Genomic DNA, 27,983 nt, shown 5'->3' with positions numbered 1-27,983 from the left:
GTAAACCTTGCCGTAAGTTTGGTAGGAAGGCACCAAAGTAATCCCGGCAAGGAACACTGGACAGCGGTCAAGAATATCCTGAAGTACCTGAAAAGGACTAAGGAAATGTTTCTCGTCTATGGAGGTGACGAAGAGCTCGTCGTAAAGGGTTACGTCGACGCTAGCTTCTACACAGATCTGGATGACTCTAAGTCACAAACCGGATACGTGTATATTTTGAATGGTGGGGCACTAAGCTGGTGCAGTTGCAAGCAGAGCGTCGTGGTGGGATCTACATGTGAAGCGGAGTACATGGCAGCCTCGGAGGCAGCGCATGAAGCAATTTGGGTGAAGGAGTTCATCACCGACCTAGGAGTCATACCCAATGCGTCGGGGCCGATCAAGCTCTTCTGTGACAACGCTGGAGCTATTGCTCTTGCCAAGGAGCCCAGGTTTCACAAGAAGACAAGGCACATCAAGCGTCGCTTCAACTCCATTCGTGAAAATGTTCAAGATGGAGACATAGATATTTGTAAAGTGCACACGGACCTGAATGTAGCAGATCTGTTGACTAAACCTCTCCCTAGAGCAAAACATGATCAACACCAGAATTCCATGGGTGTTCGATTCATCACAATGTAACTAGATTATTGACTCTAGTGCAAGTGGGAGACTGTTGGAAATATGCCCTAGAGGTAATAATAAAAGCATTATTATTATATTTCCTTGTTCATGATAATTGTCTTTATTCATGCTATAATTGTGTTATCCGGAAATCGTAATACATGTGTGAATAATAGACACCAACATGTCCCTAGTAAGCCTCTAGTTGACTAATTCGTTGATCAACAGATAGTCATGGTTTCCTGACTATGGACATTGGATGTCATTGATAACGAGATCACATCATTAGGAGAATGATGTGATGGACAAGACTCAATCCTAAACGTAGCAAAAGATCGTATAGTTCGTTTGCTAGAGTTTTCCAATGTCAAGTATCTTTTCCTTAGACCATGAGATTGTGTAACTCCCGGATACCGTAGGAGTGCTTTGGGTGTACCAAACGTCACAACGTAACTGGGTGACTATAAAGGTATACTACGGGTATCTCCGAAAGTGTCTGTTGGGTTGACACAGATCAAGTCACTCCGTATGATGGAGAGGTATCACTGGGCCCACTCGGTAATGCATCATCATAATGAGCTCAAAGTGACCAAGTGTCTGGTCACGGGATCATGCATTACGGTACGAGTAAAGTGACTTGCCGGTAACGAGATTGAACGAGGTATTGGGATACCGACGATCGGATCTCGGGCAAGTAACATACCGATTGACAAAGGGAATTGTATACGGGGTTGCTTGAATCCTTGACATCGTGGTTCATCCGATGAGATCATCGAGGAGCATGTGGGAGCCAACATGGGTATCCAGATTCCGCTGTTGGTTATTGACCGGAGAGCAATCTCGGTCATGTCTACATGTCTCTCGAACCCGTAGGGTCTACACACTTAAGGTTCGGTGACGCTATGGTTGTAGGGATATGTATATGCAGTAACCCGAATGTTGTTCGGAGTCCCGGATGAGATCCCGGACGTCACGAGGAGTTCCGGAATGGTCCGGAGGTAAAGAATTATATATAGGAAGTGCTATTTCGGCCATCGGGATAAGTTTAGGGTCCCGGGGGTCCACCGGGTGGGGCCACCTATCCCGGAGGGCCCCATGGGCTGAAGTGGGAAGGGATCCAGCCCAAAGTAGGTTGGGGCGCCACTTCCCCCTAGGGCCCATGTGCCTAGGGTGGGGGAAACCCTAAAGGAAGAGTCCTAGGAGGGGAAGGCACCTCCTAGGTGCCTTGGGGAGGAGGGATTCCTCCCCTTGGCCGCACCCCACTAGGAGATTAGATCTCCTAGGGCCGGCACCCCCCCCCCCCCTTGGCCCTCCTATATATAGTGGGGAGATGGAGGACTTCTTACCTTGGCCTTTGGTGCCTCCCTCTCCCTCTCCAACACATCCTCCTCCTCCATAGTGCTTGGCGAAGCCCTGTCGGAGTACTGCAGCTCCATCAACACCACGCCGTCATGCTGCTGCTGGAGCCATCTCCCTCAACCTCTCCTTTCCCCTTGCTGGATCAAGAAGAAGGAGACGTTACGCTGACCGTACGTGTGTTGAACACGGAGGTGCCGTCCGTTCGGCGCTAGGATCTCCGGTGATTTGGATCACGTCGGGTACGCCTTCCTCATCCCCGTTCTTTGAACGCTTCCGCGTGTGATCTACAAAGGTATGTAGATGCAATCCAATCACTCGTTGCTAGATGAACTCCTAGATGGATCTTGGTGAAACCATAGGAAATTTTTTTGTTTTCTGCAACGTTCCCCAACAGCTCCACCTTTTTGTCCCAATTGTGATCTCACCCTTGACTTGTAACTAGGCCTAGACATCTTTTTGCCTCAGCTGCAAGTCTAGCCTCGACTCGCAACTCGGTCCCCACCTCTTTTCTCTCAGTTGCTAGTCCACTCTCGACTCGGAACTCGGGTGTGTTGTTTTGTTTTCACCCCAGTTGCAAGTCCACTCCCAACTTGCAACTAGATGCATGTAAATTTGTAATCACCCCAGTTGCAAGCCAATCATATACTCGCAACTCGGGGGTGTAGTTTTGTAGTTACCCTAGTTGCAAGTCCACCCTCGACTTGCAACTCAGGGGGTGTTTTTTTGTTCTTGTTTCATGGTAGTTGCAATTAGACCCTCGACCTGCAACTAGGATTTTCTATTGGCCCAGTTGCAAGTCCACAATCGACTCACAACTTGAGGGAATGTAGTTTGTAATCGCCCCAGTTGCAAGTCCACCCCCGACTTGCCACTCGAGGCATGCAGTTTTTGTAATCGCCCTAGTTGCAAGTCCACCCTCGACTCGCAACTTGGGGATGTAGTTTTGTAGTTGCCCTAGTTGCAAGTCCACCCCGACTTGCAACTCAGGGGGGTGTAGGTTTTTGGTTCTTGTTTCATCATAGTTGCAATTGAGACCCTTGACCTACAACTAGGGGTTTCTGTCGGCCCAGTTGCAAGTCCAGAATCGACTCGCAACCCGAGGGAATGTAGTGTGTAATCACCCCAGTTGCAAGTCAACCATGTGCTCATAGCTCCGGGGTGTAGTTTTTGTAGTTGCCCTAGGTGCAAGTCTACCCACGACTCGCAACTCGGGTTTTTTTTTCTTGTTTCATGGTAGTTGCAATTTGACCCTCGACCTACAACTAGGGTTTTTTGTCGGCCTAGTTGCAAGTCCACCCCCGACTTGCAACTCAAGGGATATAGTTTTAGTATTCGTCCAGTTGCAAGTTAACCATGTGCTCGCAACTCGGGGATGTAGTTTCGTAGTTGCCCTAGTTGCAAGTCCATCCTAAACTCTTAACTTTGGGGGATGTAGTTTGTATTCACTCAAGTTAAAAGTCCACCCCTAGTTGCAACTCGAGGGATATATTTTTAGTATTCGGCCCAGTTGCAAGTTCACCTTGTGCTCGCACCCTAGTTGCAAGTCCATCCTCAACTCTTAACTTTGGGGGATGTAGTTTGTATTCACTCAAGTTAAAAGTCCACCCCGACTTGCAACTCGATGGATGTAGTTTGTAATTGCTCCAGTTGCAAGTCAACCATATATATGCTCACAACTCGGGTATGTAGTTTTGTAGTTGCCCTAGTTGCAAGTCTGCCCTCAACTCGCAACTCGGGGGGAGGGGGGAGGGGTCCTGTTTTTTTGTTCTTACTTCATGGTAGTTACGATTAGACCCTGGACCTACAACTAGGGGTTTCTGTCGGCCCAATTGCAAGTCCACCATCGATTCGCAACTCAGGGTGTTGTTTTGTTTTCACCCTAGTTGCAAGTCCACCCCGACTTGCAACTCGAGGCATGTAGTTTCTTAGGGGCCCAATTGCAAGTCAACCTTCGACTCGCAACTAGGGGGCGTATATTTTGTAGGGGCCCAATTACATGTCAACTATCGACTCACAATTGTCCATGTGCGGAGGGACTGGCCCAGGCACACTCGCCTGCTATTGTGATTTTTTTGGACAAACAAACAAGAGACAATACGTGGGATGATGTCATACTTAGATGTGACATAACTATTCAAAAAAAATTGTCCGTGTTTTTGGGAAAGTGTTAGTGTTTCAGAAAATATTCAAAAAATTTAAAAAATGCATTTTAAAAACTTTTTGAGTTTTTTAAATTGTTCATGTTTTCAAAAATTGCTTGTGTTTTCAAAAATGTTTGCCACTACAAATATTGTTCACATTTTTATTAAAATATTCTGCATCTATAAATTTGTTCACAAATTTTCAATAAATGTCCAAAAAGGTTTCAAATCTGACGATGTAGTGAGTTCCTAAATATTCACGCTGATTAATTATCGCAAACATCCATTTATTCTAGTGGCTAGAAGACACGCGTTAAGTAGTTGTAGCATGGTAGTTCGATTCCTTCTTAAGTGTGGCTTTTGTCTTGCAACTTTTTCTTGTTTTTTTCTGAGACGAAACAACACACTTAAGATATTTTTTCCTGTGTGCTACAAACCAAGAAGCTTCGGTTCCTGAGAACTTCTGAAATTCCCTCAAAAAACAAAAAGAGAACTTCTGAAATCACTAGGAGTATTGCTTGCAAAGATCACTCTCATCTTCTCAAGTTGTGACAAGTGGCACACTGTATATGCGTTACTTGTCGTAACCTGGGAGTTTTTTCCTTTTTTCCCTCCGCCGTGCCCCTGCGCCCCTGCGCCGTGCTATTAGATTTTTAGATGTTTTTTTAGATGTTTTTAGATGCTATTTTTAGATGTTTTTACATATTTTTTAGATTATTTTAGTTTATATTTAGTTTAGTTTTAAGATTAGGAAAATTTCAGATGTGTAGTTATATTTATTTAGATGTGTAGTTAATTTAGATGTTGTAATTTGTTCATAAAAATTGTGCACTTTTGTATAGAAACTTTTTTTTTCATATATACGAAAATGTAGAGTGAAAACGAAAACAAACATATAAGAAAAGGCAAAGGAAAAAATGAAGCAGGAAAAGAAAACCGCCCGGCCCGGCCACCACCGCATTTTCATAAAGTGTTTCCACCGAGTCCACGTCGCACCGATCGAGCACCCGCGGCGAAGCAAGTCTTTTTTTAAGGTAGTTCTTTGTGGGTGTTAATCTATTGCGCACCTCTGGCCTAGCCCATATGGTGTTAGTGTTTTTTTATATTTAACAAATTTAAGAATGATTGTACCCCTCAAAAAAATTTAAGAATGATTGTAAAAAATGGTATAAATAATAGGAACATATCGTAGGAAAATATATTTTGCTTAAATTTTTAAATGATATTGTCAAAAAACAGTTTTTAAATGGGGAAATATTATAAAAGATGAGAAGTGTTCACCCGTTCCAAAATACTTGACGTGGATTTAGTTATGGAGTACAAAAGTTCATATACTCCTATGCTATGTAATATATTTGTGTACCTAATGACTAACGAGCACCTGAACACAAGCCCGTTCCTGCTTCATATGGGCCATCGGACAATGGTAGCAATGAAAAAGGCTAGTTGAAAATCTAACTGAAAATTATTTGAACTACATTTTCTAGCCGAGCAAGTGCCTGAGGAAGTCCATTTCTATAAGATGGAATCTGGATCAGAGTGATGAAGGTGAATATCTGAAGCCAAACTGAAGCTGAGCGTAATGACTTCAGTCTAAAAAATCAATGGAGATTGAAGGGGTGATTTGAATCTAAATGAAAAGGACTGCCTTCAGAGTTCAAGATCACACCAACTTTCTTTCTGCGGTTGTCCAGTGCAAGGAAATAAGAAATCAGCTCCACAAATTGCATCAACCTCTCGATGGCATCTTAATCGAAGTGCACAATCAATTTTAACTCCAGAACTAAAGAGATTGGGGATTTCACATGCTCTGTTTTCGCATAAATTACTAATGTCCCCCAGAAGCATCAAGCAAACCAATCAAGGCAGCAAAGTTTGCGGGCCAAATGGAATCATAGCAGTCATCAAGACAAACAAATGCAAATCTTTCATATTTTGATTCCACTGGCATCACCATGGTTTATTGGCTCGTATTTTGAAATCGTAGCAGTTATCAAGACAAACAATGCAAGTATTTCATAGTATTTTGATTCCGCTGTCATCGCTACAGTTTATTTTGGTATGTATGATTCCACTAGCATCACTACGGTTTGTATGGACTGGACATTCCTCCAATTACCGTGCTGCCCGTTTTCAGAGTGCCATCCGCATTTCTCTCGAGCAGATCATCAAAGAACTTGTTAGAAGGAACATAAGACGGCCTGCGAGACCCTGCAGACATTGGTTGCTTCAGGCTCTTGTTTGTCGGTGAATCTGACGCGGCACTTCGAAGCGGTACGCCAAAAGATTGCGATTGCTGTAGGGGCCTCATGTTCAGCGGTACTTTAAGAGACGAGCTGGAGGTAGAAAGATGCTGCGACGAAGATGCCACGAAAGGGTTTGACTCGGTGTTGTCCTGTGGGGCCCATGGTGGTGGCGGGTAAGGAGATGGGTTGTAAGGAAATTGTGGTTGAGGTTGAGGTGGTGGCTGCTGCTGCTGCTTAATGGGTGCAGTTTGAGGTTGATGCTGAGCCCAAGGAGCGACGTAGCTATTGTGCGCTGCAGCTGTTTGCTCTGGGTCTACATAATGAGGCTGTGGATGATAGCTGGTTGGGGAACCACCAGGATGCAAGGCAGGTTCAGGTGATGGGCTTGACACTATGGTGAGCGCAAGGAGGTCGCTCATAATCTTGTCTTCTGGAGAAGTCCTTATAGGAGCTAGATGATCAGGCAATGCTAATGCACTGCTTGAAGTAGATGGTGATGCTGTAGTGGTCACAGAAGCTGCTGAGCTTGCTGTTCCATCCTGCGTGGACGACGATGATGCGCCTACGCCTGAAGAGGCGCTCTTGTCATTTGCTGACCTGAATCTCGAATTCCTGATCACAATTATTCATCAGCAACGAACCATGCAAGATAGACTGAACAAAGTATGAAACAATAAAGATCGGTCATCAGTAGGACCTGCGAGCTAACTGAGAGAACTCATCATCTTCCTCCTCTTCCTCTTCATCATCCAAGACAAAAGTTGGTACAATGGCAGTTTCTGGAACAACTGTTACTGCAGGGGGTGTAGTGATCCCTCTGGGCAATTCACTCAACACATCCGTTTCTTCACCCGGTAGAGGGGAACCTGATGCAATTGCATCGTGTTTGGAAAGCAGAATTTGCAATCTGTCGTTTAAGTCGAGACTTTGGCTCAAGAGGTCCTCATCACTGTAATGCAGCACAGGAACGTCAGATAATTTATATGGAATTGCGGTTGTCATTCTGTAAAAATGATCCCTGCCTCTGAACAATGATTGCCACTACTTAACGTTGTCATGTTATACAAGGGAAGTGTCCAGGTAATAAGCTTGACTTCGGTCTGGGTTTAATTTTTCGATGGAGAATCTTAATCGTTATTGATTTGAAACAGAATTACAATCTGAGTGAAAGGTTGCGTGGAGAAACATCGGATTATTCTTACACACTAGTTACACACAGAAATCCTTTAAACCAAGTATGCCCTTCATAGCAAAAGATGATATGACTGCTGCCACATATTTATCCCTTAATAAAAGGTAATAAGATGCGAGAATGTAGGAGACAATGTTCATACAGCACGTACCTCACTGAACTAACCAAACTCATGATCTTTTTCTGGTATGATCGGCATTGGTTCACAAGTTCCGCGATAATTTCATCATTCACAGCCTAAAATGACAAGCATGTCAGTGATTTAGAAATTTGCATGTGTAGTGACCAACACAAGGCAACAATAAATCATTTCAAACCCTCAAGATTAGACTCATCTACGTTGGATGCAAACAAGTGTTCTTGAGCATACAACAGTACCACACTAAACAAATTAGTGAAAACTTTAAATATTATGACATTTACAAACATCAATATAGAGGAACAAACAATAGGGTTGTACACGACAGTGACTTGCGCCGTGACCCATGCGGACGACCGCTCGGGAAAGACTACATGTCAGCAGGTGGATTCCTTGGTGGATCTCATTACCTTGATCGTCCCTCTCACATATGGAATGGTGGCGACAGGTTTCTTTTCCCACCTTGGTGGTGGTTATTCTACCTCTGTATTCATGGTTTTCTCTAACATGGCAACACCAGCAACGACCCTCCTGCTTCCTCACTGATGCAGGATCCACGGTGGCAATGAATCTTCTTGGGTAGAGCTGTTGAGGATTGTGCTGCCTTTGGACAGTTCAGGAGCTACTCTGCCTTGTGGGGGCACAAAAAATCCCAAACTGCTCTTCCTTTGCGAAACAAGACAGTGGAAGTAAAGGGCGAGAAACTTGCGACGTAGACTTGGATTTCAACATTACTTTCTAGTCAAATCTCTCGAAACAGGCTTTCGCCCCGCTTTATATATAAAGCAACAACCGAACAAAGTACACGGCCGAATGATACAAGGTAGAGAGGTAGCCCTCTTACAAAGTCGATCCCAGGATGATCGGATCACGTACACCGCACGCGACTATGCTACCGAAAAAGAACAGAGGAGGGATGTCGGCGCCATGCATCGCTGCTGTCGAGTCCACAATGGACAAAGGTTTTCACCTGAAACCCGGACACGGAGGGGAACACCACGACGACGTCTTCAAGAAGAGAGCGGCGCCCACAAGCATCACCATCATCGGCGCCAGAGCGCAGAGCTCTCGCCCGGTAGCTCCCGCATGCCACCATGAGGTCTTTAGAAGAAGCATGATGATCTCACATCCCTAGATCCTTCCTGATCGAGGCGCCACCACGGAGACCGAGAGCGCGCCCGGGCCACCTTGCGCTATGCCTCTCGCCACCCACACAACCAAGAGACAATGCCACCACCACCGCCATGGTGCCCTCCGGAGAGCCAACCATGCGGACCACCTTCCAGGGCCGCCGCCCCGGCATCCATGCCATGAGAAATTGCCAGCCGTCCACTTTACAGTGCACAAGCCGTGGTTGGAAAAGCCCGGCATCAGCCTCCAGGCCAGGGCCAGCGCCGCCACCGTAGGGGCACCCACGCCTGAAGTCCCCACCAATCCCGGTGGACCAGGGGGACATGACCTAGTAGCTGCCGATGGCCATCGTCAAGCCATCAACTCAAATGACGCCAAATCCGTGGCCTACAGCACTGATCCGACTGCCGCACAGCACTGTCACGACCACCAACGCCACGGTCCTTCACCAACGCCATAACGAGACGACGCCCCCCGATTGAACGCAAGCTCCTACCTTGGCCGGAACAGAGGCGGCCCAAAGCCGTGCATCGACTCCAGGGCGACTGAGCGCCGGACGTCGCGCGAGGAGCAACGAACCCTGGGCAGGAGGACCACATCAAACTCCCACACCAGCGGCCAGTCCACGTTGCTGCCCTACTGCCATCCAACACACCTGGGAAGGGCATCAGATCTGGGCATCCCAGATCCAGATGGGGGGCCGCCGAGCAGCCGCAACCACTGTGCCAGCCCGCGCCCCATCGGCTCTCCACGCATCACCCCGCCACCACCGTCCGAGGCCTAGGCCTCCACCGACCACCCGCTGTTCTGCCTCCACCCACCCGTGAGAAGAGCCGCCGGTCACCTCGCTGCCGGCAGCCGCCGCCCGATGCCCAGGAATGCCAGGCCGCGTCACCCCCAGGCCCCAGCCCAGGTCGATCAGGAGGGTTAGCTGGAAGGGCAAGAGTGAAGAGCGAGAAGCAAGGAGTCGAAAGTTCAATCCGATCAATGTTGGGCAGTTTTTTTTTGGAAAGAGCTCAAAGTACAAGAGTGAGAATTTCATAGCGGTTGCTAGAGAATAGCCAAATTGGACTCAAGCATACTTAGAATTGGCGAAATCTGCTATGCACTTGTTACCAGAAGTTCAAGTGAACCATGGACTGATGGAGTAGCTCATTTGTTGGCTGAACTAGCCAAGTGGACTATGCATTCTGTGTTTCACGGCTCCGATGTGTGTGTTCGAGTTGCTTCAGAACCATTGTAATAGTACTGTTCTAAATCAATAAAGTTCTTTCTTCTGCAAAAAAATAAATAAATAGAAGAAAAAAACATAATAAATCTATATACCTCATGATCATTTGGATCTACTTCTCTCAGCATCTCACTTAGTAGCTCCGCGGCACTTAAAATGCGTTGCAGGTCTGACAAACTAAACAGATAAAAATATGTCATATAACATGGAACACATTTCATCCGTTTTCTCAGACACTAACATGGAGCACACAAAAGATGCATAAAAATATAAAATAAATGGTTACCTCAGAGGAGAGCCACTTGATGAAATCATCCCATCAGCTCTCAAGGACGAATTGACTGGACTCCCGATCCCTGGTTGAAGGTGAGGGGCGAATATTGTTGCTGCCTCAGGTGAGCGCCTAGGAAATTCTAAACCAGATTGCTGCAATTAAAGAGGCTCATTGGGACATGCCAAACAAAATGATCCAAGATTTAACAACTATATGTACCAGATTCACATATCTGATGGGTGACTTTCGAAAGTTGAAGAATAAAAGGGTGTGTCATGAAGTCTAGGTTGTTCTGAATGGTTTAGCAGACAATAAAAATACCTTAAGTTCAGAATATGCCCAGTAGAACTGAGGGTGCTTCCCACCAGGCCCACCAAATGCTTCTTGCCAAGAATCAAGGAGTGTCAAAATTTTGTCCCTCACTTGCACATTTGCCTGTGGTTATACTGAAGAATTTAATCAATACCACAAAAACAAAATTTTAGAGAACAAAAAATTTATGATACATATGGTAATTAGAATTTATTAGACAGAGAGCCAGAGTAAATGTAATGTTTAGGAAGTTACTGACTGTAAGAGCAAAGATTGGATGAGTACACATGGATGCCAAATGGAATGTCAAGATCTTATGAATTTGATTAAAAAGGGGAAAAACTTAAAAACAAAATTACTACCCAATAAGTTTGAGAAGAAATCCTGCATATCTCAGTTTCCTCAGGTAGCAGTGCCGGGAGTGCAATTTTAAAAGATCTACAGTTAACCATGATGCCGTGACCACCTGAGATTTGTCTGTTTCAAAAATTCAGACCTTAACTAATCGTTCTTAAGCCATGGAGCTACGTCCATGCTGATTGTAACTAATTTTCTGACATTGGCCGGATAAGAACATATGTGTGTGTCTTCCAAAACATTAATGCATCTCATGATTATGTTCATGTCAACTCAGAGTATGTTAGGGTGTGAAGCCATCTATTTACCAGAAAATGGAAGGAATTTTACCTACATGATATACTATATTTCTTAGTTTCATGATTCAGAAAATAAACATTCAGTGGCTTTTCCAGATAACAAACTGTACAACGGCATGTATTAGAACACTAACCTTTTTCTTGGCAAGTTTGACCATTTCTGGCAATATACCGCGCTCTACAACCAGAAAATGCACATGATCCCCACAATTTTTCACCAGAGTCTCCAACAGCTGCAATCCCAGTTCACGGCATTCTCAAACAAGCACAAACAGAGCAGAACTAAAAATTCACTTAGGCTGACAAGCAGAGAAATGTACCGTCAATGCAAGAGATTGAACCGATGAATTCTTGTGTTGAAGACGCTTCTTCACAGTTTTAATCACCTCCTTTGCTTGCCTGAATCATTGATTTATGTGTAAGCTCAACATTTACTCTTGTAGGAAAGTAGTCAGAAAAACTGTAAGGATGTAAGCTCTCTGCGCCTGTCACATCATTAATGTCGTGACCACACAAAACGAGGCTGCAAACTTGTAACCGCTCTGCTTGGAACATGTTGCAGATGATAACTACCTACCATGAGAGGTTTGATCCGTGGTAAAGCTCATCCACCAGATTGGCAGGCGCTATCCCAAATTGGTTTCAAAAGTATTTGAAGGATGTTCCTTGAGAAAGTTCAGTGTGAATATGGGTTTTATTTGGTCAATTACATGTTATCTCAGCGGCAAAAGGCATCAGTTATTCAGCCTATATAATTCTTAGTGATGTGTGGGTAGGATGGCCTAACCTTTTCAATACATTAAACCTGACGACAGACTTAGTCAATGCAGGAAAGAAGTAAAATGGTGTGTCGGCTCAGATGTCCTCTGTCTGAAACATGTCTAGTGCAGTAATTCTGAGCATCATTCATGCATGAGTCCCGTCTTTTCAGAGTAAAAACTGTACGTACGTACTATATGCTTATACAGCTATACTTTGTATGTCCACTATATCCGATGCTCTGCTTTTTTCTGAACTGCCAGTTGGTTGAGCTCCACCTATTATAATTGCTGCGCGCCCAATCATGCTATCGATCGATCAATCAAATACTGGTATAACCTTGGCGCGAGGCGATAATTATTTTTTTTAGCATATTAAGATGAGGAAGAACAAGAATAGCAGTACTAGAGAAAACGGGAAGCGGGTTGCGGTTGCACAGGAAGGAAAGGAACGGATCGAGAAGACGGATTTCGAGCGATTATCGCGGTCGCACAGGAACCGATCGAGGACTGGGAAGGAAGCCGGTGGAGAGAGTAACGGACAGGGAGAGAAGGGAAGGGAAAGGGAGTAACCCGTGATCGGAGTTGGCGCCGTCGCAGATGTCGATGTTGAGGCTCCAGTCGGGCCCCAGCAGCAGGTCGCTCGTCGCCTTCTCCACCCTCACCGCCGCCGCCATGTCCACCGCCCACCTTGGCTCCTCGACTCCCTTCTCCACTCGCCTCTCTCTCGCGGAAGACGTACGCGGGGGAGGATCGACAGGATCGCGCAGAGAGATGGAGGGCCGATGGCGGTATGGTATTGGAGCGGTGCGAATGGGACTCGGGCGATCGGTTTCGGTTTCGGTTTCGGTAAAGAAGAAGACAAAACGGGCGGCCATTATTAGGCGCATCTGTGCGCTTCCGGTCCGTGCGAGGCAGAGGCAGAGGCCGGTGCCGGTCGCACTCCGGCTCCGCGCACCGAGCCATGCCAGGGACGCACGCACGCACGCACGCACGCACTATTCCCTCGAGAGGAAAATCCAGCGGAAAACATTATCCGGAGCCGGAGTGGTGGTGGAGGCCCGCGAATTGAATCGATCTCTCACGGGCTGTTGCTGTCACTGGTGCTAGGCTGACACACAAAAGTACAGGCCAATTCCTCCAAGAGCACACCCAGCTCCACGTGAGCCGTCCTTCTGGTCCATGGGCGTATATACACATCACATAAAAAATAGTTTAACAATTAAATAAAAAATCAGTTTTGAAGATATTTTTAAAATAAACTTGAGCTTCCACTGCACGGTTAAAAACAGTTCCACCAAAAAGAAAAGAAAAATCATTGACTTCTTTTCGAAAATTGACAAAAGAATTCAGTCAAAAAATTGTGTGGATAGTGACCTATGAAAGCAAATAATTTTAAATTTTTTTTTGCCCTGAGACGCTGGTTTTTCTAGTTGTGAAAATTTATACTAGTGCAAAAGAAAGTCAAGTTCATTGTAAGAAAACTTTCAAACTTCTTTAATTATTAAAACAATCTCATATGATGTACGTATGTATACACCAAGGCACCAAATGGTACTTCCCGTTCTTGTCATCTTTTTTTTGCGGATAAGTTGTTTCGCACACACACTCTCTATACATATCCAATCTCGATCATTGCGGCACTCTGTTCAAAAGAAGGATCACGGCGGCGGCGCAAGTAACATGACAAATAAAATCTAAACTTTTGTCAATACTACTCCCGTAGCTTTTAATTAAAATTTTTAGGGGTCTGTAGCTTTTAATTAATTTTTTTTAGAATCAGATTTTGATTAGTTAAGCTTACCCCGGCCACAACTTTTCGCCGAGCACATCACGCAGATGCGGGCGGGTCTACACTGAACCCACAGGGCCTAGCTAGCGCAGCAAAGGCACTATGGTGGTGGCGCCGTGGTGGAGGGCTTCGTCGGTTGCCACTCCCACGCCGCCGACCACCGTTGGTTGCGTGGCGCCTCGCTCTACATCACGACCAAGACTTTTTGATTCTGGTGGTTTCTGATAGGAACGACTCAATTGATTGACTCCAACCATTATTGCTTCGGGCTAATATTCAGTCTACATCATGCTTTCGGTATTTTTTCGATAAGGAGAATATATTAATATCACTGAGATACTTCCTTCGTTTCTTTTTACTCGCGGCCGGCCGGCCTCGCGCGCCGTCCCGTACGTGCCGAGGCCGAGCCGGAGATCGCCGGAGCGTATCTCCGCGTAGTAGCCGCCGTTGGGGCGCAGGCAGACGCCGCGGTAGCCGGACTCTCCTCGGCGGCGCGACGGCATGGCGTGGCGCTGGAGCGGCGCGTGGCACAGAGAGAGCGAGAGAAGAGGAGGCGTGGAGAGGCGCGTGGCGCGCGCTGGACTTTATAGGCGCGCCGGAAGCGGCGCGCAAAATATGACGCGCGAGCTAGCGCCTTTTCGCGCGCGCAAGCGGTTCCCGCGCGCGTGGTTTCCCCCCGCCGCTGAAGCGCGGCAAAACGCTCGGCGCGCGCTAAAGGGTTTGTTTACCGCGCGCACCCCGTTTCGCGCGTCCGTTGAAGATGCTCTAAACGGTGAGGCGCGCTTTGTCGCGCCGTTCCTCGGCCGGGCTATTACAATTAGAGGTGAGCACTTTTACATCAAAAGTCGAAGAATCAAGCTGAACTAAGCTGACCGATGTTGCTGATTTATTCGGTTGTTGGTGTTCGATTCGGCGTTTCCATCACTAGTTGTTTGTGTTTGGGTATGTATAGCCAGTTTTCATCCTACATAAACCAAACAGACTATCAGACCTTATACACCAAAATATACATTTATTTTTTCTGACTACCCTGCTTTGTTGGCACATGTAAGCATGACCCTAGGCCCATGTACTATGCACGACCCCATACAAGCCAATCTATTCATGCCTCTGCTCTCAAAATCATTCTTCTTACCCTGACTTTCATCCTCAAAGGGCTCGAATCTCTCAATCTAGTCGCCTCTCAGCCTTGAGGTTGGATTTACAGCCACAGGGCCTAGCTACAACGATTCTCCGATATGTGCTCATGTTGGCTCGGCTCTCCAGCGTCCAACTTTTGTCGTTCTACCTCTCCCCGGCACTAGCACAACATCGGTCTTCCACCGTGAATGCATCGCTCAGAGAAGCCTGGTGGGGAAGATGGAGAACGCGGCGACCCGGTCGCTCACCGCAGAACCAGCAAGCTGGCGCCACCCCCTCACAAACACACGAAGCAGATAACTAGTTTGCCCCTTCCCCGACAACGAAATAACTCAACACGCGGGAGATTCTATTCAACGCGCAACGCGTCCAAGGATGACCAGGCACACACACCCCAGGACATTCACTTTGGTTGGCTACCGGTCCCCCGATGGGCCTCAGCCCATCCAAAGAAGCAAAGGAAAAAAAATAAAGAGGAAGGAAAACAGAAAAAAGTAGAGACGATATTTAAAATGTTCATAAAATGAAGGAATCTTCATGATTTTAAAAACATGTAAAAAAATGCCCATTAATTTAAAAATATACGTATTTGAAAAATGCCTGTGAATGTAAAAAATGTTCACGAATTTAGCAAATTTGAAAAAATGTTCCCCGCGATAATTTTTTTTTGCAAATTTTAGAAATGATCATGAATTTAGAAAATGATCTCGGATTTCAAAGTAGTTCTTGATTTTCAGAAATGCTCATGATTTTTTAAAATATTAATGAAATTAAAAAGTGTTCATGAATTTAAATATTTGTCCACCGATCATCATAAAAGCGTCACGTCCACGTGTAAACAAGCCCAACCGCAACCAACAACCAATCCACTTCCTAACATGTGGGCCCACGATTGCATATTACCTGGATGCACTAGGACCTCCGTTCCAAGGGGGTTTAATACCATAAGAGATGTTCATTCTTATGGGTAGTTCACATTGATTTATTGTGTGCTCTATATATGATACAGTAGTGTAACTTAACAAAATTTCATGAAGGGAATCATTTTCGTTACCCATGTGGAATCAAACAATTTATCGTAGTCTATCTCTCCTCATCTTTCCCCTTTGTCATGAGAGGCAATCAAGGCGATTCGTCATTCCTCGCCACCCATCATCATCGGTGTTGAGCCTGTTGGTTACCCCTTTCTCCATCGGCTTCCCCAGCGGTTCGATGGGTGGGCAACCCTAGTGTTTCGGGGTCGATCCGTACATAGTTAAGGATTAGGGTTTCTCGGTGGCACATTGTTGATTGTGGCAGCAGTGCCAGTCTGGTGAATACATTTTTTCTCTCCGGCTTGTCCATCTCAATGATGTCGTCTTTGGCGGCACCAACGACTCACGGGCATAAATCCTCGTCGACTCTTGCCACCTTTCAGGACAACGAGGCTAAGGTTTACAGGGTACGTCGATGCGACGCGCTCACAACCACTCCCCCCTCCCACCCCATGTGGTTTGGTGCTCCAGACTCATCTTTGTCACGTCGGTGCGTTATCTCATGCCGGTGTGACGCCTAGAAGAAATAACGAGGTATGCTATTGGATTTTCAACTCTTTCAATTATGATGACTTATTCTTAAAGGTGTTAGGTCAGCGAAACTATGGCCTTCATGACTACTCTTATGTGATCAACAACGACAGGCTTACTTCGAGGATGGAGAGTCATGCGAAGGCAGGCCATCGCCCCTACCAAGGAGAAGACAATGTGTCCCAAGGACTCCATTTTTTTTTTTGCCGGAAAGACTCCAATGTAATTTCCGTATTTTTCAAGTTGTTTGTACTCCTGGTTTGGCAGAAATAGAAATTCTGAATCTGAAGAAGGAAAAAAAGAACTCCATTCGTCAGTCGGTCGGTCGGTCTTACCAGCACAGCACAGTAGCAGTCACCACCACGGCACCGGAGAGTTGCCCAACCGCTCCACCGATGGAAACCGCCGCGGCGCCCCGAGTCCAGGCGCTGGCCGACGCCGGCGTGCCCCACCTCCCGGCGCAGTACATCCAGCCGCCCGACCTCCGCGCGGGCCCCTCCCCCTCCCTCGCCGCCCCCCTCTCCGTCCCCGTCGTGGACCTCTCGGATGCCGCCGCCGCAACAACCGACGCGGTCGGCCGCGCGTGCGCCGAGTGGGGCGCCTTCCACGTCGTCAACCACGGGGGCCCGCCGGGGCTGCTCGACGGGATGCGGGCCGCCGGGCTGGCCTTCTTCCGCGCGCCCATGGCGGAGAAGCTCCGGTTCGGCTGCGACCCGGCCAGGGGCGCCGCCGCCGAGGGGTACGGCAGCCGCATGCTCGCCAACGACGACTCCGTGCTCGACTGGCGCGACTACTTCGACCACCACACCCTCCCCGAGTCCCGCCGGGACCCCGCCCGGTGGCCCAACTTCGTGCCAGGATACAGGTAAGAGTAAATTTTTTTGCCCTGGTAGCTCCTACGAGTTAAATGTGCACGCTCCATATCTTTTGTAGAATTTTTGGACTGCTTTGGCCATTTTATGAACAATTCACTAATAACAAAAACATGAATTACATGCTCAGATGCAGGATTGAGTAAAAAAAAATGTTGACAAAACACACTGTCTCTGTTTTAGATTCATGTTTAGGTTCAGGAAAAACTTTATCTCGCCGACTCTCTATTGGACCAGAATTTCACACACATTTTTTTCCGTGCGATTTAATTTCTAGTACTATCTAGAAATGACCATTTCAGTGTGATTTTCTAATTGTCTACATAGGTTCTTTCAGAGTATGATTTTGAGTAGAAATTCAGCCAGATGCTACTGTAACACGGTCGCTACTGAGATTCATTAATACTCCCTCCGTAAAGAAATACAAGAGCATTTAGATCACTACTCTAGTGATCTAAACACTCTTATATTTCTTTACAGGGGAGTACATCTCATGGGATACCTTGTATCATTATTGCTCATGTTGCTACAATTTCTATCACATTAACATGTTTTTACAAGAACAAATAGCCTAATATATCTGCAATGTTTGCAGGGACACTGTTGTAAAATACAGTGACAGCATGAAAGTCCTTGCCCAAAGATTGCTGTGCATCATCTCTGAAAGTCTGAAGTTGCCACCCTCCTACCTGCAAGAAGCGGTGGGAGAAGCTTATCAGAACATCACCGTTAGCTACTATTCCCCTTGTCCACAGCCAGATCTTGCTCTCGGATTGCAATCTCATTCTGACTTTGGCGCAATAACACTTCTAATACAAGATGATGTGGGTGGGCTCGAGGTATTCAAGGATGGGATGTGGATACCTGTGCATCCTGTGCCTGATGCAATCCTTGTAATTCTGTCTGACCAGACAGAGGTAAATACCTCCACATGCTTTATTACTTAACAGCCTGTTGGGTAATCACTTGGGCAGGGGAATGGGAGTTTGTGGAGGGATTAGGCAATGGGAAATAGACTTTTACTTCCATTCCCTTGTTTGGTATATGATTGGAATTAGTGTGGGAGGAAACTCTGCCCACGAATTAACAGGGTATCCCGTCGGAAGAAAATGGTGGGAATTGGCTTTCTCAACTCCCATTCCCCTTCCCACTTAAACTCCCATCCCCTCTAATCAATCAGTGATATGACTTCTAGGGTCTGTCTAACATATATACTTACAATACCCTGTTCTATTTTGGACGACTTCAATTCAATATTTCTCGATAGCTTGTATGAATCTGATCAAAATCAACAGATGCTGGAATACTGGTAGGAATAAAACCTACTACTAGTTCAAGGATGTGCTGCTTGATATTCCATCAGCTAAAATTTAGTAAACTGTCAGAAACAATTTGTCAGTAAACTTCATTACACCAACCATTACAATTGTTTGGCGGGGCAGCACATAATGTACTGATTGTGCATCATGACACAATTTTCTTTCTTCTGTTTACATGCAGAATGCTAATTAATCCCAGTTTATTTAGCGTTCTTTTTTATGCTTCATGTTCAATGTTTTGGTGAATAAGTGCAAATCTTATCATATGGCCACGCTTCTTCCGTATGAACATTTTGTTATGTTTTCACTAGATTGACGTCTGCATGTACATTTTGTTATCTTTCATTAGATTGACATGGTCTTTGACCAAACCGTTGATCCTAAACTTAAGCTGAAAATCTCCTCCTGCATAGTTGCTAAATGGTTCTTTCATATGTTGCTCATGTTTTCTACCATGATTCAGATCATAACCAACGGAAGATACAAGAGCGCCGTGCATCGAGCTGTGGTCAATGCCGACCGTGCCCGCTTGTCAGTGGCGACGTTCTACGATCCACCTAAATCTCAGAAAATATGTACTGCCCCCCAGCTCGTGAGCAAGGACCATCCGCAGAAGTATCGGGATGTGGTTTACGGCGACTATGTCTCATCCTGGTACAGCAAAGGCCCAGAGGGCAAGCGCAATATCGACGCCCTCCTGATGGAGCAATAGACAGGGCCATTGAAATGTACCACAAAAATTTGTTACACACACAGCGCGAACCTGACAAACTTGATCAATAAAGAGGTGGAAAACAAGGTTGTACATAATGTGATTTGTTTGTGTGAAATTTTACTCTAGCCTCCGTGTAGTTGAATGCTATGATCAATAATTCATGTCTCTTTTGGTCGACCCGTGTTATGTACTCCCTCCGTTCCTAAATATAAGTCTTTGTAGAGATTTCACTATGAACCACATACGGATGTATATAGATGCATTTTAAGTATAGATTCACTCATTTTGCTTCGTATGTGGTCCATAGAAATTACTCCAAAGACTTATATTTAGGAACGGAGGGAGTAGTACTCTCTCCATTCCAAAGTAAGTGTCGCTGACTTAGTACAAAGTTGTGCTAAATCAACGATACTTATTTTTGAGACAGAAGGATTATTGGACAACCCTTTCTTTTTTTTTTTGACGGGACAACCCTTTCTTTGGTTAATTGAATGAAGAACACAAGTTCTCTTCATCCCTAATAATGAAAGAAAATGCAGGTACAATCTGCCAGTGAGCCTCTCTTTTTTTTAAGTTCAGATTGTTTTTTTGAGTGGTTTTATTAAGTTAAGATGCCACCGTGTAATTTTTTCCGGAGGACAAATGTGAGATCTATCTAGGGTAAGTAAAGCCCTTTTTTTCAACAGTGGCACCGGCGTTCACTGGGAAAAAAAAATCAGGGGTGAGAAGAAAACTAAAAAAAAAAGTGGGGCGTTGCGAGAATCGAACTCGCGACCTCTCGCACCCAAAGCGAGAATCATACGACTAGACCAAACGCCCAATTGATGATAATAATTAAACGGAACATTATATAACATAATCATAAAATCAGCCACAACCACGACTTGAGTAATGCGTTCAGGTGATAATAATAACAGAGATTAAAAAAATTCGCCGTTGCCGGGGATCGAACCCGGGTCACCCGCGTGACAGGCGGGAATACTTACCACTATACTACAACGACTTGGATGTATTTTTTATTGGCGGACACTATATGTAGGGCTGAATATTGAGAACTCAAAGCCTCACCCAGCTTAGAAAAGGAAAAAAAAATGAGATCAAGGCCATGAGGATTCCTTCAAATGGATATATAGAGAGAGGCCATGGAGGAGCACTGGTGCCGATGGCGAGCAGTGGAGGTCGGACATCATCAATTGGCCGGCGCCCCAAGGAGGCGCGACGAGTGGAGCGGTAGCGGAGGCATGGGGAGAGGTGGTGACGGCTGGGCACAACACTGATGAGTGTTGAGGGGAGTCGCAAGGGCACACTATGAGCCTGCGTCGGGAAGGAGAGAGCTAGAGCAAATGTTGCTGGAGCTGGCTCAAGCCGATAATGGCAAATTATCATTAAAGGCCTCGTTTGTTTCGCGTGGGTCGGAGGGGTTTCCAGAGGATTAAGGGTTTTCAGAGGATTAACCCCACCCAGAATCCTCGCAAATCCTCGTTGGTCCATTTGGTACGCGGGGTTTCGACGGCCCAACCCCCTCGAGTCCCCTTCGATCCACTTGTTTCCACGCGCTTCAGAACCCTCGAGGGGGCTCGAGGATTTGGCTGCTCGACTCGAGACGCCACCGCCGACTCCTCCCCAAGACGCCGCGCCGCTCAACGCCTCGACGCCGGCGATCTCCTCCGGCATACTGGACTTCTCCCCGGTGGTAAGTCATCGCCGCCCCTCCCCTCCCCCTCCTCTCCCGGGAGGCAAGTCTTCGCCATGGCTGCCACCTCCCGCACGCCCTCCGTCCGCCTCGTCCTCACCGGCGAGCACGCCAAGAACGACGTATCCTACCCCCAGCTCCACATGGACCCTAACCCTACCCGGCTAGCTCGCCAAGGACTTCGTCCTCTTCTAGCCCCTCTTATACCCTAACCCTAGCCGGCGAGATTGCCATAAATTTGTGTTGGTGATGGTATGATGCATCTAGGAGGATAAATTGGCTGATTCTAAACCAAGTTCGCCCCCTCCTGGTGACAGTTGTTGATCCCGCGGTCGATCTGCCTGCCTATCTAGAGATATATAGTAGCATTAGTAGTGCTCATTTGTGATGATCTGATGCTGATGCTGATGGCAGTGTGGTGCAGATTGTAAATTAGTGATGGTGATAGTCTGATGTTGTAACTGTTGTGCGTATGTGCGGTGATTGTAAACTGTTGTGCATAACCTGCATATTTCGGTGACATAGTACAACAGTCGGTGTTGTAGCTGAGCACCTTTTCTTTTTCTTTAGTACAACCACATTTTTTTTAGCTCTCAAACTGCAGCTTACATGGTTGTGCCTTTTTACCTCTTAGCTTTCTCAGTACTTAAAATGCAGCTCAAATGGTAGTGATATATATTATCCTGGATAAACAATCATTGTACAGGATACAATCAAAATGAACATGCTCTCAGAGGAACATGCATGCAACAGTGTACAGGATAGGATGGCCTTGTGCCATCTACTCCCTCTGTTCTCAACTTAGACATGTTCTTATTTTGACAGAATCCTGCCGCTTGGATATCTTCTTATTTTAAGAGTAAATTTATTCCAGGGCCAAAGACTTGTACATGTTCAGTTTAGTATTGTACTGAACTAGTTTTGCTATGACAATTGTGGTTGGCTGATGTATCTTTGCTGCTTATCTGCGAGTAGAAGTAGTAGTAGTGATTTCTGTGGTAATACTATATCTATATCAGTGATGATCTTACCAACACTGGCTTTTCTATTCATCTAAACTGAATACTGCCGTATCTCTGCATTTGTATTTTATTATCTGCAAGTAGTAGGACTTGTTTTGCATTTATTATGCTTAATTGCTTACTATGTTCCGGCGATACTTGACGAAATCTACTATTATACTTTCATATGTATTACTCGCTTTGTAAATAGAACTAATCGTTCATCTATCTAGCAAAGCTATTTGCTGTAACAGTTTTTCTCAAGGCACTCTAATATTCATCTCTTTTTGTTTTATTAGGTTCTCAAGCACCAAAAGAAGCCACAATAAACAAGCCGGATGGATAAATTTCTCTCAGGTTCTCAATGCTAGATGACCATGACACCAAAAGATGGATACATTTGTCTGCAATATCTTTGTTTCAAAATGATGTTGTGGCTGTGATGAACTGTTTGCTGCGAAAGATTATGTTGTTATGATAAATTATGAATGCTGGGATTTGGGATTCAAAGTCATGCTGTTATGATAAATTATGTTGTTGTTGTGATGAGATATTGATTTCAAGTCATGTAAAATTATGTTGTTGTTGGAAAAACTGCTGCTAAATTATGAGATAGTGATTTCAAGTCATTTTTATTAGGTGACCTTTTCAATTCTGTAGCAAGGATATAAGGGGAGTTAGTTACATTATAAAGATTGGATTTTTAAATGTTACCAAATAAAATTTTAAACAAATTGTGAAAGGAAGGGTTTTGAGGCGATTAGGTGGAAGAGAGGGATCCACCCAATCCCCAGACCCCCCCCCCCCTCCAAACCTCTCCAATCCACTTCTATCAAACAAAGCATGAAGGAGATCAAGCAAATGGTGGTTTTCGCTTTTTGCCGCCACCACGGATGACGTGGCCAAACATGTGATAGTGGCATGAATGTCAATTTCAGTAAGGTAGCACGGCAGTTGTATTGCCTCGCATTTGCTGCCATGTGACCATGGGCGGAGACAAGGGGGGGCGAGCAGGGGCTAGACCCCTGCCAATCGCTCGCCCCCCTCAACGGTTTTTAGCAGGCTGCATACTGTACATTGCTAATGGCCCCAGCTAAATGCATCATTAGCCCATATAAATTATATTCATTGAACCAGCTACACCGAATATAGAAGACCAAAGCCCAATAGCCCATACATATGTAGGCATATGGTCGTGGCTGGCTCCTCTGGTGTATGGATAATGTGATCGATCTGATCGATTGGTGTACACGCGTATTCTCTGGACGACCTAGGGCGTTCGCCGTTGTCGCCGGCTGCCCCTAGGCCACCCGCCGCCGCGGGTGTCCTGCTTGGGCGTTTGTCATTGCCGTGGCGGCCATCCATTGGTCGCCTTGACGACAATTTCCTCCACCATTCTACACCACAGTTCGCTGTCCGCATACAATTAGATGGAGGCGGATCAGATCATACGAATACAGCTTGATGCCGCTAGCGAGGTCACCAAGATTGAATATATTGGCAGCAGGTACCACGACGCACCAGTAGCTATTAATTATTAGTATATTTTTTCATGAATTATGATCTTAGTCTGATTTATTAGCATTGTATTTACAATAGAGCTTTTGACATTTTGGGCATTTTTGGATCCATGATATGAGTTATTTGACGTGTCTACCATATGCACACTAGTGGATTTTTATTATCCTGTAGTCTTTTCTAGTTAAGAAAGGGTTCAATTAGAGTATCAACTTGCCCATTTCAAGCTTAGTACAACTTTATATTAAAGTTAGCTGAAAGTTGAGACACTTATTTTGGGACGGAGGGAGTATATTGGTAATAAGGAAAATAGCTAATTCACGTTATCAACTTGCCCATTTCATGCCTAGTACAACTTTATATTAAAGTTAGTTGAAAGTTGAGACACTTATTTTGAGCGGAGGGAGTATATTGGTAATAAGGAAAATAGCCGATTCACGTTATCAACTTGTTCAACGCTGGTGGCTGTCGTAGAGCTAAGTTTATAGAAATGTAACATTCTTTTGTAGTTTCAAACATATGTTTTAAAGATTTCTTATCAGTGCCATCACGAGACTCAATATATTATGATGTTCCACTTCTATTAGCATTGGCTTTTCGCCCCCCTCATGTCCAAATCCTGGCTCCGCCCCTGCATGTGACAATGTGTTTTTCTAGTCTTACAATTATGGATGACTGTGACGTTATACGTCTATGAGATTTTTTGTTAGAAAAAGGATAAATACGTGCAAAACGGGGATATTCCTAAATGTGGCGAGACATATTTTTTAATAGATAATCTCTTAACTAAAAGAGGGCAAATCTTATTATAGTTTCTCCTTCCTCTATTCAGCATTATCTGCATCACACTTCTAAAATAATAAGTATCATTGTGACATTCTTCTGAATGACTGTAATGCTCCCCATCGTATGTAGATTTTTTTTAATAAAATAAATAGAAAATGATTTATATGTAGATTTTTCTACAGAAGAAGCGAAAAACAGAAGAAAAAAAATGATTTACATGTAGCTTTTTGTACAGAAGAAAAATAAAGAAATGGGGGCGTTGCGAGAATCGAACTCGCGACCTCTCGCACCCAAAGCGAGAATCATACCACTAGACCAAACGCCCTTTGATGCAATTAATTAGACAGAATACTATAAAACACTAATCAGGAGATCAACCACAAGCTTATCCCGTACCTTGTGTACATATATCCATCAATGTCTAAATTCGATGAAGCAACCGGATCTGGCAACAAGGCGGTACGCCCAAGAAATCACCCAATTGCTCCCTCAGAAAAAATGAGAAAAGAAATCACCCAATTGCCAGCTAAATATTATGTTCAGGTCAATGGCTGAAGAACCCTAGCAGCGACTCGTGTTATTTTTTTTTTGAAATGCGGCAAAAGATTTGCCATTTTCATTGATTAAGAAAGAAGTTTAAAAGGTTAAGGCCCATGGCCGAATTACAACAATCACTCTCGCGGCATTATATTACTCAAATGCCTGGCCCCCGCCATGCTTCAAAGTGACGCCTCCTCTTTAATCCTAGCAACAATGACTCCAAGCGGGACAACAGCGACTCGTGTTAGATGTAGTGTAGCCTACATGCGACCGTTCTGGTGATCACCGGTGCATAAGCGGCCTTCCTCAGTCCGGGGCAAGGGAATGAATAATAACCGCGCGGTTGACCACCCCTCGCCACGTTGCAGCACACACTCAATTAATTTTTTTAAAGGAGGATTACCCCCGGCCTCTGTATCAATCGATGCATGCAGCCATATCTATACCAATATAAAAAGACTCAAAGGGGCAGATCAAAACCATCTCAACCGTCAAATCTTGTGATCGAGCAGTTCAAATCGCTCTAATGTTGAGCACCAAACACGTTTAACGCTTTAATTACCCACTACAACAATTTCAGTAAACTTTCCCCTCGGACTATAACATTTTCAGCAAACTGGTTCAAGATTCAGTCAAGACTACCACTATTACGAACGAGATCATTAGGAAGTTGGGGCATGGAGAGTGGCTCTCACCTGGGGTCCCAGACATGAAGACGACAATCCAGAGGGTCTCGCCGTAGCCGCTGCTGGGCAGGTCGACGACGAGTGGGGTCAGACGCCCCCGGTGGCCCGCTCGTCCCTCAGGTGGAACACGGACCTCCCCCTGAACCGCAGCGTGGTCCAGCAGTGCTGGGTGTAGATGGGACCGTGGGGATCGGACAGCATGAACCGGATCAGCCGTGACACCACCGGGTTGCGCCAGAGCATGAGGGAGTGGTATCCGGGGCTGGGGGTCTGCAGTTGAGCCCAAAAGAACCACCATGGTTAGGTTGAGGAGATCAAAGAATTCGCTCAATTGATTCAAGAAGCAATTCGAGAGTTATCAAGATTCAAGAAGCAGGGTCATGGCGAACTCACGTGGATCGGGCCTGGGAGGCCAGGCGGACCCTCTCTGGCGGGGATGTCCTCGACGGTCCAGTACATCATGGCGCTGATGTTGCCTATGTTGTCGACGGTGACGCCGGTGTTCCAGGGGAGGTACCTCCCGTTGGCGCGGAGGTAGCGGCCGGCGACGTTGCGGAGAAGGACGACGTCATCGAAGCCCGCCCCGGCGGCCTTCCACATGACGGACATCAGGTCCGGCTCGTCGTTGTAGTCGCGCTGCTCGGTGCGGCAGCCGTGGTGGCCGAGCGGCGCCGGCTTGAACGTGGTGCCGAGGTAGCGGCCGTAGGCGGCGCTGTGGAGGAGCAGGTACGGGCCGTCGGCGCGTTGGTGGATGTGCGCCACCCACGCCGTGTTCAGCGAGTCACGGCGCCGGCTGAGGGAGACCCGCTCCCCGTCGTGGTCGGCGTGCAGGTACGTGCCGAGCACGCGGCTCCGCAGCCGCACGTGCTGCCTGTCGTGGAACTGGTCCATCTGTCGCCGCCGGCGCTGGATCGCTGGATAGCGGAGGAGGCGGGGATGGTGGGTTCTTGGTTTCTTGTCGGCGGCGCTCTGGCGACGGGGAGAAGAGGAGAGGCGCGCGCTGTTGGTTGAGGCGGTTGCGCTCGGGCGCCAAGGCGGGGTATTTCAAGGTACCGCCGTAGCGGGCTTTGGGCACGAGATGGGCTTGTGGGCCATCTTCTCGGCCCAGCCCACACTCCCGACCGTGGCGGTCCACGCGCGGCGGCGGCCGCGGCCGTGATCGGCAGCGCCGCTCCTCGACGCCTCCCCAGCACGCCGGCGCGGAGGCATGGAACGACCGGCGGCATTGCTCCCTCTCCTGCCCGGATGCCTCGAGTCGACCACCAGCGCGGCGCACGGCCGCGGGGCACCAGCGAAGCGAGGCGACGGCGAGGAGTGAACCACCATGAGATCCAGCAGAGCTGGCATGGCGTGCGTGATCTCGCTAATTTCTGTTGCCAGTAGCTTGATTCCTGAAAGTGTTTGTGACCTGGTGTGTGCTGCTCCCCTCTGCTCGCGCAATGCCCGGATGATCAGGAGTGTGTGTGGACCGAGGAGGTGGGCAGTTGCGCCAAAAAAAATAAAAATACAACCAAGCTCTTTCTTAAATTTGTAGACATGTCTCCAAAGATGATACAAGGGACAAGTTGTGACACGCCATTGTCTCTGGCGACAAACCCGCCATCAGTGGAGAAAAGTGACATCCGTGGAGAAAACTGATGGCAATTTCTAGGATCAGTTGCGTGAGATGTTTGGCAGAATAAAATAGGCTGAAATTTCTTCTGTTTTTAGTATGTTGTAGGGTCCATCTAAGAGGCAACCACAACCTCTATACGTTACGTACTTTTCTATGAAACTTGGAGGCACCTAATGGGCCCCAACATAGAGGCAAGGTTGCCTCTCGACACTATGGATGCCCTCAGAGACATATGTTGACTTGCTCTTCAACTCCGATGCTCAAGGACGTTGCAGTGATCAAAGACAGACAAAGCAAACCCATGTCACTCCACAATGCTCCATAGTTGAAGGGCCAAAATGCAGATGCCTCTGATCTTCCTTCCCCACGACGATGATGAAAAATGGATGATTAATTTGTATTATCCTGCTTTCATAGACTTACAAGCTTACTAGAGAAGCTCTCATCATTGAAGCCGGCCAGAAGAAGAACGAGGCAACCACCCGATACCGCTCGCAAGTAGAGGAGTGAAGTTATGTAGTATAACACCAGATGCCACATGAGCAAACCTAGACCTAGCCCTAGACTTACTATGTACTCCAACCTCCTCTTCTGCAACTGAAGGAGAGATGAGTCAGTTATATCTATGGGTGACTCGTAAGAGAAGGAGGGATGAGAGATAAAGGAGGGAATGAGAGCATTCTTGGGAGGGGGAGTGTA

The 27,983-nt window shown here is 46.3% G+C and overlaps 3 protein-coding genes and 3 non-coding genes across 7 annotated transcripts; 1 reads left to right on the top strand and 5 right to left on the bottom strand.

Annotated features, from left to right (window-relative positions):
• Nucleotides 1-6,007: 6,007 nt before the first annotated feature.
• On the bottom strand, nt 6,008-12,912 carry LOC123150546 (TOM1-like protein 6). Of its 2 annotated transcripts, XM_044570386.1 has the most exons (13): nt 12,616-12,912; nt 11,605-11,683; nt 11,419-11,517; nt 10,638-10,751; nt 10,329-10,468; nt 10,138-10,219; nt 9,656-9,742; nt 9,308-9,391; nt 8,808-9,139; nt 8,651-8,759; nt 7,693-7,778; nt 7,047-7,298; nt 6,008-6,961 (listed from the first exon to the last, which is right to left on the bottom strand). In XM_044570386.1, the coding sequence occupies exons 1-13, from the start codon at nt 12,717-12,719 to the stop codon at nt 6,187-6,189; spliced, it is 2,343 nt and encodes a 780-aa protein (XP_044426321.1). In that variant the 5' UTR covers nt 12,720-12,912; the 3' UTR covers nt 6,008-6,186. The 2 variants fall into 2 exon arrangements, with proteins under 2 accessions (XP_044426321.1, XP_044426320.1); XM_044570385.1 differs by lacking the exons at nt 8,651-8,759; nt 8,808-9,139; nt 9,308-9,391; nt 9,656-9,742.
• A 3,933-nt stretch (nt 12,913-16,845) lies between these two features.
• Nucleotides 16,846-19,620, top strand: LOC123152195 (jasmonate-induced oxygenase 4). Its single transcript, XM_044571805.1, has 3 exons — nt 16,846-17,404; nt 18,007-18,328; nt 19,194-19,620. Exons 1-3 carry the CDS (start codon nt 16,935-16,937, stop codon nt 19,440-19,442), a joined length of 1,041 nt encoding a protein of 346 aa, XP_044427740.1. The 5' UTR covers nt 16,846-16,934; the 3' UTR covers nt 19,443-19,620.
• Nucleotides 19,621-20,192: 572 nt separating this feature from the next.
• On the bottom strand, nt 20,193-20,264 carry TRNAP-UGG (transfer RNA proline (anticodon UGG)). Its single transcript has one exon. It is a non-coding gene; the product is annotated as a tRNA-Pro (tRNA).
• A 112-nt stretch (nt 20,265-20,376) lies between these two features.
• Nucleotides 20,377-20,448, bottom strand: TRNAD-GUC (transfer RNA aspartic acid (anticodon GUC)). Its single transcript has one exon. It is a non-coding gene; the product is annotated as a tRNA-Asp (tRNA).
• Nucleotides 20,449-24,696: 4,248 nt separating this feature from the next.
• TRNAP-UGG (transfer RNA proline (anticodon UGG)) lies at nt 24,697-24,768 on the bottom strand. Its single transcript has one exon. It is a non-coding gene; the product is annotated as a tRNA-Pro (tRNA).
• Nucleotides 24,769-25,756: 988 nt separating this feature from the next.
• On the bottom strand, nt 25,757-26,926 carry LOC123153066 (uncharacterized). The gene is made up of 2 exons (XM_044572371.1): nt 26,063-26,926; nt 25,757-25,939 (listed from the first exon to the last, which is right to left on the bottom strand). Exons 1-2 carry the CDS (start codon nt 26,558-26,560, stop codon nt 25,757-25,759), a joined length of 681 nt encoding a protein of 226 aa, XP_044428306.1. The 5' UTR covers nt 26,561-26,926.
• Between the last annotated feature and the right edge of the window lie 1,057 nt (nt 26,927-27,983).

The sequence above is a fragment of the Triticum aestivum genome, chromosome 7A, assembly GCF_018294505.1.
Source record: "Triticum aestivum cultivar Chinese Spring chromosome 7A, IWGSC CS RefSeq v2.1, whole genome shotgun sequence".
NCBI lineage: Eukaryota > Viridiplantae > Streptophyta > Magnoliopsida > Poales > Poaceae > Triticum > Triticum aestivum.
Note: the sequence above shows the minus strand (reverse complement) of the source record. Positions and strands in the feature narration are given on the sequence as shown.